The following is a 17,045-nucleotide window of genomic DNA, read 5'->3' on the forward strand; positions in this document are numbered from 1 at the left end:
GGCAGTTCTAATTTTTTAAAATCATTAAAATTTTAATACGATAAAAATTTGATAGACTTGCTTATGGGATCTCTAACATCCCCGTCTATGCACGGACGGGAATTGTAAAAACAAAGTTTAAACCTTTATGACATATCAGTTGTACAAATTATATGAACTTTTATTTAAGATAATAAATAGTAAAAATATATTTGCATCTGATAGTTTGATATGTAGTCTGGATATCACGCTAACCAAGGGGTTGAATTTGAAGATTACCATTATCATTTAATTGATATATTTTGATTACCAGTTTGTAAATAAACATATTATTCGTATATATTGACTAGATATCAATATTTTTAAAATTTACTTCTGATATATTACACGGGTACTTAATATCTGTCAACGACTTGTATGTTGTTACGGTTTTATTTACCCAAATATGTCTTGACATATAGTCACTGTATAAATCATTACTAAATGTAGTCTATTGGGAAATCCCGATTAACTTTAATTATTGTGAAGACTAAAGAAGACCGGTAGCGATTGTACCCGAACAAGCAACGGTGGAAGACAATAATAAATTCGTCAGAGACCGAAGGCTGTAGAGGTGGTAGTGGTGATGAGAATGCATACGGTGCGTTGATTGGTCCATGTACAACGAACCGGTTGTGTCGAGGATTGGCCACAAGTATACGCCCATCGTCTTGTATGCTACTCGACCGGTAATGCCCACGTGCTCTTGTCGTGGCCTTGCACTTCTTCAGTAGTCAATAGCCGGCCGAACGACAATTTACCCGTCAGTATAGCACAACACGAAGCAACACAGTGCATAGTGATCGACCGGTGTGTTTATGTGCAAGTACGCGACGCGTGTGTTTCGAACAAGGCCAATGCCAACTGACTTCAAGTTATTATTCTAAGACAACATGATCAACAGGAGTTTTTAATCTAATGAAAAATTACTCTGAGTTCCAAATGATAGTTTTTTAATATTATCAAAATTTCATTTTTTTCTGTTTTAATTGGGAAATAAAGTGATATTTTAACGGTTCGGTTTGATTAAGCCATTTGTGAACAGATTTCATTTGCAATATGGAGACGTGCGTACTCATACCGAAAGAATTATCGTTACAAGCCGTTCCGGTAGCTGATATTCATCGAGGGTCGAAGAGATTCATGGATCCAGAGATCACAGTGATGACCAATGTGACTATTCCTAGAGGCACAATGATCTATCCCTTTCAAGGCACTGTGAGAATAGATAAATTGGACGTATTTCCGTTCCTAGACGAAACCGACGTAAGTATTTATTAAGATTGAATACGTAATTTAGCTAATAGATTAGATGTCGTTTGGAGATAAATAAATACATGATTTGTTGGTCTAGTGAGCATGACTTTGAATGATTATATTTCATTGTGTAGATGTTGTTTAAGTACTTAACAGCCCGCAAAACTAAAAACTACATAAATATTTTTGACCACTACAACTTTTACATATCTTTTAGATTACCTAACTAGCATTTCTATAAGACGATAAAAAGGAGTTGTTAAAATATTAATTTTTTTTGTAACGTTTATAATATTAAATTATTAATTTTAATTAAAATAATTATTTTAATGGTGTCGGTGTAAGGGTGTGCAACAGTTTTAAATATTTTATAACTTGCACAAAGCTTCGCAATTCATAGAGACGACTCTGTTTTTATGCATTACTTGAATGAACAATAAAACTACAACAAAAAAGAAAAAATCTGGTTAATTTTTAATAGTTAAAGTCAAAATAAACACACTATGTCAAAATAAAAATAAAAACTCAAATTTTGTTCATAAAAGGTGCATCTAAAGTAAAAAGTTTTAAAAAATTTAATATTTTTAATTTTAGAAGAGCAAAATACTGGGTAATTTTATCTAATATTAAAAATTAATATCATTTCTTTTCTTATGTAAATCATTTTAAAATATTTTTAAAACTATAAGTTTTGCGAAAATTTAAATAAAATATTTTATTATTACTCTTTCAATTGTTCATATTTCTCTAAGAACATGAAGTTATTAGTTAGAAATATATTGTGTAACGGCGTTTATAAACAATTGTGGAGACTTCCTGCTACCTTCTTAGAAGTGTTAAGCGCTTTTTGAGAAATAAAAATATGGTTAATGAAAAAACATTTTACAAGTTTTCCAATATTTTATTGTATTAAGGAAATATAGATAATATAAAATTACTTAACAGAATAAATACCATAAGAATAAAATAATACTGTAATTTTAAAATGGAGACTTTAATAGTGGTGTACCAATATGAATACATTCTTTTTCTTTTTCCTTGCCTTAATCCCAACTACTTGGGGTCCACCAATATGTGTACGAATACATTAAAAATATGATATTATATAAATGGCTAATAATGGTGTTCTATAAAACAATTATTTTTTCAAATAAAGATACGTTATATACTGTAAAATAAAATTTCATCTTAGAATATTACTATAACAGTTGTTTATTACTAAATTAGTTTAAATTAGAGATTGTTGTAAGATAAAAAATAACAATATCATTTGCCAATTAATTACAAGGGTCACAAAATTTGTAGCTAATTATGGCAAAATCTTGTTTTAGCTTCTCATAATTCTCATATATGATTATTGTTTTCACGAGTACAGAAATGTTTGCAAGTGAAACTTGTAGGATTACTGTGCGTGTGTCCAAATATTAAACACGCTGAGATATGAACAGGGCCAGTGTATTGTTTCTATTTTATAAAAAAAAACTCATAATTGTTCGTACGTACATGGCCATTAAAAGAAGCGCGCACTTTACTGAAAGTGTTTAACTCTTTTATCTTCTTTTCACACACTAGCATAGTATTACTTTATCCACTGGATTCACTGTGAATTATTATGTGTAGCTTTCAACTCATGTGTGAGTGTGTATGTGTGGTCGTTGTTATTATACTTCCCGTATTACGTTCCCACGACAGCATGTAATATTTTTTGTCTTCTTTATTGTAATCGCGTATATAAATCATAAAATAATAATTACAATTATGTACACAGTACCGTGTTGTGTTGTTAATTTGCCCTGTTCCTGCGTTATTATTATTTTAGGAGAATGCTAACTAGTCGACAATCAAAGGATCATTAACCTCGTTAAAATGACCATTAATCCTCTTCAATACTTAACTTCATGAACATCATTTAATAACAATGTGGTCGATATTATTTTACTCAATGTTTCAAATACTTACCCAATATGGAATATCTCATTAATATTTACTAAATGGAATAAATATTTTATAATCAAGACGAAGATTATGTAACAAGTTTTTCTCTGATACTTTATTAAAAAGTACTACAGAAAATTAAATATGCATGTAATAAAGTGATAAAAAGTTAAATCGTTATACCTTTATTGGTTAGAAGTCTTAATAACATTAAGAAAGCATATTATGCTTTCTTATAGGTTTCATATTATGAAAAATATACTGACCAATGAGTACTTTATGAGCTATGAAATCGTTTAAACATTAAACCCAAAAGTTTGATTATTCCAAGTATCTTTGATAATGTGCTTCTGTATAAACTGAATGTATAGTCACTGGAACTGTTATCCGTTTCCGTGAAGACATCTGATTAAGGTAGATATCATGTATCAGCAAAGGGTAACTCATAAATGTTGGATTTAATAAAAATATTTACGAGTTATTATTTTTCAATTAGATTTAGCTCAAAATACTAGCATGCCAATATGTTATTTTTTACTTGAAAATATTATTTTTAAGGAAAAATGAGTTGATGTGTAATTAGACCTACAGTCATTTTTTCTGTTTTTCTTCAGTTTAGGCTGCTGATTTGTTCTGTGTTGTGATTTATCAAGTATTATTTTGAATAAAGAGTTCCGGTAGCCATTAAAATTTTTCATACCGCAAGAAAATAGTCCAATTACCTCGGTACGGCACATTATTGTGTTGTGTTCGTGTCCATAATATTTTACTACTCCGCCTTCTTCTTACTATTTTTATTATTATTTTTTTGTTATGATACCTACTCGTGTTCTAAATTCGACGAGTGTCGTGTCCTCGTCACTCGCGTGAGCCTAGACCATTGTAGAACTCAACTAAGAAAAAAGCATGTCCAGTGTGAGACTCGATTTTCCACGGTCGGTTCGTGTACACTGTTAGCACGTACCGTCACACCACGTTTATATAGTGTGTTGATAAGAACGCGTATAGATCAGTCACTGAACAAAAATATAGAATTGAAGATGAAAAAATGCTTTACTGCTTCTTTAATAGATCTATGGTATTATTTATTGTATTCATTAGAAAAAAATGGGCTTAGGTTCCTCCAAAATATTTTGTAGTTATTATACGGCTATGTATTTTTTTTTTCGATTTCGTGTAGAAGTGTATAAATTTAACATTATACGGGTTTTAATTTTCATTTAGTGTAATCGATATGGTATTATGACTTCATATTAAGCGTTGTAATTTTGTTTTTAATTTTTGAATCTTCTAGTAATGATTATTGAGTAACCTTGAATTTCGAAATGCTCATTATCTCATCAAAATAAATGTTTTGCTGTGTTGTAACTTTTGTTTTAAACTTATTAAAAGTAGTTTATACATTTAATTTTTTGGCATAAATTATTACGCGAGCTTAAATAATTTTAAAGTAATTTAATTTTATTATAATATTCAAAAGCTTTTTATTGGAATGTGATGGAATTCACTACAGCAAAATTACTATGCGGAGTATTGTTTTTTCGTTGTTAATGAGAGTTCTGTGTTTAGGGTAAATTTCGTATAGTATAACTTAGTACTCGTGCAAAAAATTTGAAATATTGAAAAAACGAACTAACAAAACTATTCAAATTCTAATCGCTGCAAAATTATTTGAAAAAAAAAAAACTATATTCGTAGTATATTTTTCATGGAGTTTTTTTAACGTTTAATTAAAGAGGACTAAATTGTTTGCTTTGTAAATGCACACCGCCAGTGTGATTTCCAAACGCTCTGTAAGAGTGCAACAAAAAAAATCCTGGAAATAATACCAACAAACGAATAGCACCCGAAGTGGAATGCGTTTTTTCGTCGCTTCCAAAAAACACTGCGAACATACTCGAGAGTACATGTTTTTATCACACGGGCATTTTCGCGACGTTACGACGGTATGCGAAAAACGCCGACGATCACTTGTTACATTCGGGCGCGGTACATTGTTATCTCTGAAATTCTGATTTTTTTTGTCGTCTTCATTCGGCGGTTATTTTTTTGGTTGGTGTTAATGGGTTCTTCAACCGTCGTCTGTGAAATTCCACGCGGTATGTGCACCACTATTGTTACATAGGCGGCTTTTTAGATTCGACCGAAAATCGTCTCAAACGCAGACATGTAACATGGTAATTATTTTACAAAACAATAGCGTTCGCCGTTTGGAAACGTATCGTCTCTGTCAATCCGTTTATAATTGGCAAGATGTGGCCGCGTTGTCGCCTGGGTCGAGCTGCCCCGGCGTGCCCATGTGTCGTGCGGCCGTCACGACGGTCACCTCGAACATACAATTCATGTGTTTGTATTGGGGAAATTCTGAACCTCTTGTTTCGCAGCCTCCGCGCAGATAAATCATCCGAGCCGATGACAACGCGTGTAGGGGAAGGGCCAGTGAAGCATGGAAACACGGCCGCACACTTACCAGTGTATGAACTATATACAATGGAGCGCACAAAGAGGCTCCGGAGTGGCCGCATGTTGTAGCGACGACGGTCAAGTTGTGTATGTATGTCGGGCGACGCGTGCGGCTACACAAAAGACCGCGACCACTGCTGCGGCACAAAGCACACGCACGCATATCCCACGTCAGGCCAATCATAAATAGTGGCGTTCCACGAGACCACGCCGCACAGTGGGACCAAACGCTGATTTAGCCGGCCAAAAGTACCATTTTTAAATCAACTAATAAAAATTTTTTTTTTAGCAAATTTTTTTTATTATATCCTTNCAATTTTTACAAAAATACACGTTTATTATAGGGAAATTCTATGTGCAGGGCTCAAATGCAATCTGACGCAAAATTTTTTTTTTTGTAATTGTAGCTTAAGAGTTCTTCTACAACATGCATGTATTGGTGTAATCGTAATATTGCGTAATTTTGAGTTAAACTCTTTAAAAAACAATGTAAAATAAGTATTTGCATTTTTTTGTGTGTAAAAAATTATTAAAATTAAAAAAAAAAAGAAATAAAAATTTTTTCTTAGTAAATTTGAAAGCCGATGACTTTTTAAACATTTTAAATTAAAAAAAAAAAAATTTAGGTTTTTAATTAAGCAGGAAAAAATGATTGAAGAAATAATAAAAATCCTAGAAAAAAAACAAAAAAATACAGTGTTATGATATTTAAATAGCACCCAACCATTACTATATCAATTTTTGGCCTTGAATTTTTGTACATGACCTTATAAGGATATAATAAAAAAAATTTGCTAAAAAAAAAATTTTTATTAGTTGATTTAAAAATGGTACTTTTGGCCGGCTAAATCAGCGTTTGGTCCCACTGTGCGCCGTGACCATTGCAGAGACATTCCTTCGCGATCACCGAGGTGTCTCCAACGTGCTGTACGCACTGAACACTGTCCACCCCCTTAGTGTCACGTGCAAAAGTATATGACAGTTGAAGTGGCCTCTGTATTGTCATCGCGTTCCCGTTACTCGTTCGCTACAACCAAATGTACTGACTGCGATTTCCAAAGGACTCGTAGATGGTGTTTATTGTAAATGTGTGCACCTTGTAAACGCCGTGGAAATAATTAAAAAACGCACGTGAACAAACCGTTTTGTCGACTCGAAATTGCGTTCCGAACTCTTCGAGTACAAATAATGATTGTACATTGCGTTATATTTGATGGCTCAACATTGCATCACAATGAATTCCAAAACGGTATTTTGCTCCGGTTAAGAACGTTTTTGTCACGGTGAACATTTGCACTCGAACGGAGTCCGTACGATTTCGCCCAACGATAATATTTTTCTAGAGTGATAGATAACACGAATAGATACGGACGGCGAACAAGAACAAATAGAGCGGTGTAAGTCGATTCATGGATTTGATTTCAATGGCCGTAGGAGTGTCTCTCGGTGTACCTAAGTGCGACCACGCGTACCCAGTTCGAGATGAGCATTATGTAAATAATTGTAAAAATAAGACGGAGAGGAGGCAAAAAATAAGAACTGTTACTGAACAAAAGCCGCTGCGGAACATAATAAATAAAAGAACGTATTTATATTATGAATACCGTTTACCATAGAAAATGATAAAAAAAGAATGGAAAGCAGCCGACTGTCAATAGTACCCCCATTATTATCGATTCGTATCCGTGATCGTAATACTATTATTGTTTTTTTTTTTTACAAGAATACATAAACAAACTGACCGTTGTTTTTCGTCGATTGGACCTCATTAAACGTTACTTGGATCATTCATTTTGTTCTGGTAAGTATATAATTAAAACGCGTATCGAACGGCTACTGTGGCCACTGCCGCCAATGCTCTCAAGGCGGTCATTCGAGAATAGGGTTTTATTTTCATTATAATTAAATCCGATGTACTCTTGTTCATTCTGTTGGACACAAATGGTAACCGTGCATGCCGATCGACTTCAGTAAAAAACGGTCGCTTCTTAGAAAGTCCGAGCAATACGAAATAATTTAACGATTGAAATCAAACATACAATATTTCGTTTATTTTTGGTAAATGACTTTTTAAGATGTCTGACATTTTTTTTTCGAGGTCATTTTCAATATAAACGTAATGACTTATTGTTGACGAAATCGGTAACTAAATTAATTGGTTTGAAATCTACATTTCGAACCAATTAATCTGACCGAATTACAGTAAAAAAAAAAAAAATACGTTATGCAAAAAGAAGCTTCGATTTAACATTCGTATAATTGCATTACGAGCTGGTTTTTATTAGGCATAAATTTTTCTTCAAAACAGGTTTAATTTGAACGTCAATAATTTTGTATAAATTTATACATTGCACGCCAAAAATTATAATTTATCTTATTAGTCGGTAGTCACACTATTATTTAACTGTATTAAGTTTACTAAATGTGTTTATCGTAATGTTTTACTAAATCATGTTCGATAGTATAGGCAATTTAAAATAAAAAAACGCCGAGATTTTCAATATGAGTTACGGTGAATAAATTTGATATTGAAATAAACTTGATCTAAAAACCTCAGGGAAAATTTTGTCCTCGGCAATCTCAGCTATCATGTCGAGCGTACTACAATAGCAGAGCTGGTGAGCCAGTTAAGTCGGGTAACGGGAGCTATCGTGACGTCACCGACAGAGATTTTGCTCATTATCGGATCGATGAACGCCGTGATGCAGAACGTGATCGTTGAGAGTATGATCCTGTCAAAAGGCGTACCAGTGCGCGATCGCCTTCGAAAATCCCTATCCTGGTGCCTCGAACATCGATCATCATCAGGTCAATTGGTAACGTTTATAATCTATGCAAATACATTATGATGAGCAGCCAGTGCGTTAATTGATACTCGACGGTGGTCTCGGGTTTAATTGTTTTAAACAAATCTCGACTCATTAAGCACTATAACGTATTTAATTTAGAGCGAGAGACTGACTGACAAGCTATTTATGATTGTGCTGCAACTACTTTGGAAAATTAAAAAACTGCTATAATTACGGGCTGAAACTCTTAGCAATTAACTATGAAATTTGATTTTGTTCAGAGTTTATGAGAACATAAACCTACCGGAAGTTTGATATGTTGAGTAATAACTAAAACCGAGCGCCAGATAAAAACACATTAAAATGGATAAAAACGAAGAAAGTAAAAACTGCGAGCTGACACAGAAATCGTCGTAGCTTTAGCGAATATCCAATAAAAAAAAACTGGAGTATGGCACGTGATATGCTCCGATGACCTTATTGCCGTCACGGAAGATGAGCGGACGGTCGTCACTTTACAAGTGAAGATGGAAAAATCAAGAGTATTTATTTTGTACGCGGTCGGGTTGTAAAAACATAAACACGGTGTCATATTCGCGACACAAGAAGCACTGCTACACTATCGGCTTTCTCTCATCATTTAGTGTTATGGAAACTGGATTGTTGTTATTAATGCCCATATCGAGAACTGCGGCCACTATTGTCGACTGAACGAAGAAGACACGATAAAAAGATTTCAGAAATCGTCGGTGACTCGTGCGGCGCGTGGCTGAAACTATATGGTTATCAACTATGCGCTCACAACTTTATCAGTAAGCCTAAAAACACAAGCGGGAAGAAATCACTTGAATATTTTATATTTATCGTTGTCGCAGTTCACTAAAAAAATTACAAATGGACAACCATAAATTATTGAAATGTCTTCTATAAAACTTATACCGGTTTATTATAGACTGACAACTTGACAGACATACGCTATGCGCGTTGACAATAATCTAATATTCGTTGAGAAACCCTTTTTGATTAAATCGGGCGTCCTGTTGTATTTGATTTGTAATGGTCAATCTACTAAAGATGGTGTTTTGTAATTATATTTACTTAGAACTTATTGCAAAACATATCTTTGCCTATTGCATATTTCTAGTTATAATTATTCGCCTACTTATTGAAAGGTAGTTGATGTATTTCATAAATAATGCAACGCGCACCATTATTTACTTCTTGGTAATTTTTTCTCGAGATTTTCCTACCAGAATAACTTAACATTGGCATGCAACATTTGTATGACTAGTTAGCGATATAACCTTGATAGTTTTACATAGAAAATATGTATTTACATCGTGACAAATACGTTTAAAGTTTCTACTTTCGGCTAGTAATAAGCGAGTAGTCAATTTCGAGTAAAAAATAATACATATGCATCGAATACCCATAAACAGTTAGTACTCGGACCGTGTAAAAACTACTAACCGCTTACAACTAATTATTATACCACTATAAAGGTAAGAGATATCGCTCGCGCTCGAGTTTTATAGAACCCAACCGCTCCACGTATAATTACACCAGGGAAGTAAAAAAAGGTAAAGCGAAATTACTCCTTTTACTCCACATGTCAACATTTTTTACGTGTGTGTGTGTGTAGTGTACTTCGCAGTCAGGTGCCTTATGCACATCAGGAATACATTAAAGAAAGAGGCGGAGAATGAGAGGAAAAATGTATGTACACGTTATTATTATTCAAGTAAAGTGGTCTGGTCAGGTCATTCATGACATGAAGAGGTCCGACTTCATGCGCCGCGCCTGAGGCGTCTCTTGCGCGCACTGGTAGCACTCCTACTTCTCGTCCATAAGTCAACCACCGTCGGTCAGTCATATTATTAAGTGTTATTATTATTTCTTTGATCCCCTTTGGGGCTGTGTGGTCGTCGAACATTATGGTGTAGATAAAAAAAGCAATGAAAAAAGTCAACCATACCACCTGTCCGTTGGAAAAACAATAAATCGTTCTATTCTTATGTTTCCCTTTAGAAAATTTGTCATTTTTTGATAAACTTAAATAAGCCTAGCGAGAACCTTTATCGGAAAACGATCAAGTTTCACGGCAACACTTATCAACTAGCTGTGGTGTTGCCTCGGTAGTATGCATGCGGTTTGTGATAACCGTAATTACAGTAACTTCATCGAATCGGTAGCGGCTGGACGTTACAGCAACGAGATGGTACACGCGAGAAGACAAAATCGGGAAAGCGGTCTACTAGTAATTATCGGGTTATGGAAGAAACGGTCATGTTAAAAAATACTCTGGAAGTGTACACGTTTCAAACCGGTAGTACACTCTCGCTGACTCGTGTATTAACATTTTGCCCGAAGGCTTACATTGCCGTCGCTTTGACTTTTTATTATAACACTGGGCGTCCACGCTCTGATATTCTATAATTCCAATTTTCTGATATTCATTTCTGACGGCTTCCGTTCATTTTCTGGAACCCGGCACGTCTCGCCCGTAGGTAATAGGCAATAAGCCTATAATAATAATGGTAATAATATGCGTGTAATTTTATTTTTCCATTCAAACTGAAAAAAAATAAATAAAATACAACTTTTTTATCATCCAGCTCCTGGCGGTTTCGGTGCATTCATTTATTTCCAAAAGCGGGCCATCTTCGAAAATCGATAGTGCCGCCGTCTTATCAAACGATTTAAACGGAGCAATTGATCCATCGGTAGCCCTCTGGTTTCTCTAGTCTGACTAGTTTTCTGATATTATTAATCGCGCCATTCTTATTGGGAGGTTAAGCACATATAGAGTGAAAACGTGTTGTAGTTTGTACTCTATTCGATCAGCCGTGTATTCATTAATAATATTGTTGTCCGAGTGTGTTTTTATACGTGTGGAAGTCATCAATTTCAACAGAGGTCAAATTATAATAATTCTAGTGTGACTTCCAGCTATTATTTCAACCTACTGTACGATTCTTCAAACGCACCGTATTAAATAATATTATTCTAATAAACATAAATCAAAACATAGCCACGCCATGTACACCCATAGTTGGTTGGTAGGTACTTTTTTCATTTTTTGATTCATAATTAAAATACTTGAAAACTGTATGATTCCGCTAATTTTAGCCAGTTGCACTGCTGAATTAAGTAATTCATTGTAATTCCTTAAAGGCGTTTTCAATGATTCATTGTTCACGCTGAGAATGCCATTGTAATTGTTGTGTTATAAATTAATTGGTACGAATATTTCATTCTGTGAATTCCTTTAGATAATTATTCAAATAAATCACAAATTTACGCGGGAAATAAATAATAATTTAATTAAAATTACTGGAATTCGCTAAATTTTATTTCGGAAAACATTTTAATTGAACTATATTCTCTTATAATAATAATATAAAAATATGTTAAGAGTAAAATCAAATCATCTTGACAAAAAAAACCTTTTGCACCTTGTTTGTTTTTTATCTTTGGGTTACGATCATATCGGCCAGATTTATCTTTCCTACAGTACGTTCTCATCATTTCCATAGAGCATATTCCATAAACACATGCGTTTGTAAATACTGATCATGAGATTCGACGTTATCCGAGGTACGGCAACCCAAAGTTATGGCTTTCACTAGATTATCAATGGCTGTAATATGTGAGTGTGTATAATAAACACCGTCCGATGCCGCCGTGGGAGTCGTCGGCAGTTTTTACATACACCCCAAAGAGCCGTGTAAATATTGCGTTATTGCATTTATAAATTGTTTTAGTATAAAATACCGATTGACTACCGCAGATAATGTTCATTCTGCTTAAACGGCCATAAGCCGTACAGAAAAATACTGTACAAATAGTGGACTGTAAGTAAGATAAATTACACATGACAAAGGGTCATAGAGCGCGATTGTGTTTTATCATTATGTAATGTAACATTTAATTTTTTTAATTTTTGCGCTTTTATTACTATTAACCGGTTAGCAAACATTCCAAGGTGCAAAGAAGTACGTCAAAAGCTAATTTCAAAAGTAAAATAACAAATGTTTTCAAATTACACGAGCGGGGGTAATTATTCAATCATATTTAATTAACAATATTTGCATATTTTAAGGTGTGTAACGATTATCTTTAATGGAAACAAATGTGTAGCATAAAAATATTCGACTTGAAAAAAGCGCGCTATTAAAATTGTCGAGTAAATTAGCGCGACGTCAAAGTGTAATAAAACTGTAGAAATAATAAATTATTAACGAGCCAAATAAAAACGTTTTTGTGTACAAACTGCACAAGAACTTCTCACCGTAACATCTGTGCTTGCAATCGTTAAATAATTTTTCTCGGGTGCTATATAGTCGTGCCGCCGGTGAAATAATAATAATAAATAAATGAATATACGGTCTGTTCATAATACCGATAAGTCTCGATAAACGTGTTTGTTGAATCAACTGCGGCAGCATCAGGTAGAACCGGACCAAGGATGTATCGCTCCCGGGTTACATATCTAAACCTACGCTCGCGAGTACGTTATGATAAATTGAATGTAAAAAAAAAATAAAATCATAATAATAAAAATGTATATATACAATCGGAATATGCCCAACAGTTTTTAACTGCCTGTTAAAATTCCATTGCGTGCCCTATGCACGATGCTTAATTAAATAGCCCGTGAGATCATTGGGCGTGACCTCAACTATAAATATTATATACATACACACTGTGATCCGTACAATAATAAAACATAAACAGTGAGCGGACCGCGTTCGATTTCCAATGCACGTGTACAGTACCGCGTTTTAATTGATTTTTGTCAGTACGAATATTAATTGCCTTTTTGTACAAGTAAAAAATAAAACAAATGACTTATTCAAAGGAATAGTGTGAAATTATACCGTTTCCAGAACCTCGATAGTGACCGAGAATCGATTAAAAAAGTAATAACATTACAGCCACGTGATTTTTCATTAAACGTAAATAAAAAAAAATGACAAGTGCTCGCTTTTGGGAGTATATGTCGTGCGCAAAAAAACGTGTGACGAACGATTGCCTCCTCCTCCTCCTCCTACTTGATTCACAGAGTACACGTACCGTGTCGCTACGGTATATGAAGTTATAAACACCGTTGGCACTTGTTACTCTGGAAAAACGATTAATTCCGATAAAGATCACGTTTAAACACTATTAGAGTGCGGCAACAGCAGCACTGCATCCAACCACCGATGGACCAGTAGATGATACGATAAAAGCCACGATTTTTAATAGCTTTCGGCGGATCGGCCGAACGTGTAAGTGTAATAAATTGACCATCAATCATAGGCAGGTCGCTACTAGATGCGCGTTATCATTGCCGCCCATCAAATTGTCGACCGAGAGCACCCGGCTCCAATAAAATCCCACCAAATCGAACTTCCTTGTTTGTTCGATTTGACGCGTTTGAAAATCCGAGTTCAGGTCATGTGAATCCAATGTATATAAAAACAACATTGTTATTGTTAAACGCACTGTAAGTTGCCCGTACGCGATAGAAAGGCGTTTCTGTTAGTAGGTACACTGTCGGAGTAGTATGGGACGCAAGTAAAGGACTGACGAGGACTTCTTTCGTTAATTACTATTATACTCCCACCGCCACCGATTAATTGAAATTGCCCCCTCGGCTCGCCACCGCAATCGTCATTATTAATACTATCGGATGCCATTGTAATACCCGGCAGCTACTCTCGTATACACATACTTATTTATGTACAGTATTATTATAATAGTGAGAGAGCCGCCTTGGACTAGTTTAAATTGCTTACAAATTGACTCCCGGACAAAAACACTGTATCGAACAGTGTGCATGCAATTTAGAACGTCTGTATCGCGCTCTATTACCATTTTTTATTTCTTTAGTTAATTTTACCGGGCGACCGAAGAATGTAGATAATGAAACGGCGATTTTGTAGAAATGGATATTTTCTTTCGACAGCATCCTGAAATTATAAAAATTATTTGTTAGTCGCTGCAAATATATATATATATACTTAGAGAATATATGAAACACTCAAGAACCAATTTACGCACATAGGCTGCATGTGATGGCTGAGCGTACTTTGATCTCTATAATTATCATGGACACAACACTAAGATATCTAGTTGAAAGATTCGCTGTATTGACGATGATATCAAATATCATCTAAATAAAACTTAAGTAAAAAGTCCTAATGCTAAAAGATCAAAACAAAACTTAAATAACGATTACTGAAAATCATACTTTATTTACAACATTGCACGTCATCCCGAGGACATGAAAAATTCTAAAAAATATCAATGACCGGTAGCCGTTTTATATGTTAGAAAAACGAAAGCACTGTATATTATAACTATATGCTTGACATGTTGACTGCTACCGATCGACGAAATTATTTCTCTATTTTGTTTGTAATATTTAAAAATAAGTCAAAAACTTTCTCCGAAGTTAATTATCTTATCGTCATAGAAAAGTACTCGATTAAAAATTCAATAAAATGTGATCATTTTTAAAATACACTTTGTATCGATATAGCGCAAAACGAAATAGGACATGTAAAATATTTTCAACGAAATAGGCGAAGGCTAACTTTTTATAACGGATGAGATAAGTGTTTTTTTAAAGTTTGCTCGAATAGCATTTAAACTATAGTACTGTAAACTATTTACTCGAGTAATCAAGCTACTTCAGAACACGATCACAGACATCTCCACGTTGAAATAGCAATCACGAAGCTGTTGCGGAGGTCTATTGGAAACTATTTCGTTGTCGGGCCGCTGTGGTCACGCGCGATTGTCAAATAGCGCGTAACAAGGCGGTGGTCCTAACGAGAATAGGACATCGTGTGTTTTGAAAAGTTTAAATGTAACGTAAAAAAAAAAAAATCCACGGTAAATGGAAATAAAGATTATAAGCAGTATGCATGTTCGCAGTTAGAAAAGGCGACTAAAAAGCAAATCTCGCGGAACGGACACGTCCACCGCCGCACACTGTTATAACAATAACACTGGTGCGATTTACAATAACGTATTGAGGCGTACGAAAGGGGTGCCGAATAAATAATACTTAATTTCGGTTACCGCCAATAGGATGAAAAAACGGGTAAAATCGAAAATTACAGGACGTGGAACCGTTTAGACGACCGTCACGCGGACAAGGGTATACGTGTCCGTGAAATCGCCAATCGTTCGGTTAAACAAATACGGTAAAAAACAAATAATCGTCTTGGACTTGGGTTGGGTGCTTTGGTCGCGGCGGCCGCTGTACGGTGTTTACAGTCAACGCGCATCATCTCATGTTTTCCTGGTGTAAAATTGTTTTTTTCACGGTCAGTATACTCGAATTCAATTTGATAACAGCGATCGTGATAAATTTAAATGCCGTACAAATATGACGAGTCAGAAAAATGAAAAAACTGGGAAATAATTCGTTTACTCAGTGTTCTATCAATGTTCGGTTATATATTCCGTTTTAATTAAACTAAAGAAAATAATTAAATAAATAAATAATTAATTAATTAAACGAATAAATAACAAAAACAAACACTTATTATGGTACATTATGTACCAGTCAGTTTTCGTAAACTACGTGGAATTTGAAATATTTTTTTTTTTTGATTTCGACGAAGAAGACACGCGTAATCCTAATACCGGTTTTTGGTAAATAAATTACTATTGGTCTCTTCACGTCGTTTATAACATAGACCTATAAAAAAAGTGATTCATTATTGTCGTTATTGCCGACAATATTACAGCTTACGATTTGTAAGCGATTTCTGTTGGAGTAAGCAGCTCGAGAGGCAAAATTTCTTATGTGTTGCTCGACAATAAACATGTTAACTTTATGTTTTCTCATCGCGTCAATTTAATATATATCGTAAAATCGAATGTAAAAATATTTACATTTATTTGAAAATTACAGACTTATTTGAAAAACAGAAATTGTGCGTCAAAATTTAATGGAAAACAAATTTCTAGTGCTTATGCGAATCGAATGCATTTAATACCGAGATTGAACTGATCTCTCAGCCAAATATTACTCTTACAGTTCGTTATTTATTCTTATGCAGTTCGATTTACAGGAATAATTTACGATAGCAATTTCAAAAATACATATTCAGTTAGGAAAGTTTATGTTTTTTTTTGTTAAAAAATTGTTTTTACATTATTTTCACTGATTAATTAGTAAACGAATCTTTCTTGCAATAATGTGTTGCTTGATGAATATTAATATTTGTTTTAACATACGATCATTCTAACGATAGCTCAATATTCTTAGACATTTGGAGAAAAAAAATGAGACTTTGATATACATAGCATATATTTAAGGCGCATGAAACTGCTCATTAATATCTTGAAATTCGAATTCAATACATTTTAAATTTATTTAAATATATTTATTATTCAAAATAATATAACGAATAATCAATATTTTTGAATTCATTTAGGATGTTATCTTCTAAGGAAGCCTTGTTAGATTTTTAATTGGTCAATATGTCATTTAATCGATTCGCCGATAATTCAAGATTTTGTTGTAAATTATTCCGAGCACTATAACCGCTGACACCATATTCTCACGCTCTTTCAGTT

General features: G+C 34.1%; 1 protein-coding gene across 1 annotated transcript in view; it reads left to right on the forward strand.

The window, feature by feature from the left end:
- Window positions 1-713: 713 nt before the first annotated feature.
- LOC126894064 (zinc finger and SCAN domain-containing protein 2-like) overlaps window positions 714-17,045 on the forward strand; it is a 48,045-nt gene continuing 31,713 nt past the window's right edge. The window contains exon 1 of the mRNA XM_050664732.1: window positions 714-1,284. Coding sequence (XP_050520689.1) covers window positions 1,078-1,284 — 207 coding nt within the window. The 5' untranslated portion in view covers window positions 714-1,077. The remainder of the gene's footprint in view (window positions 1,285-17,045) is intronic.

This window comes from Daktulosphaira vitifoliae, unplaced genomic scaffold (assembly GCF_025091365.1).
Source record: "Daktulosphaira vitifoliae isolate Bord-2020 unplaced genomic scaffold, ASM2509136v1 Scaffold_1, whole genome shotgun sequence".
Taxonomy (NCBI): Eukaryota; Metazoa; Arthropoda; class Insecta; order Hemiptera; family Phylloxeridae; genus Daktulosphaira; species Daktulosphaira vitifoliae.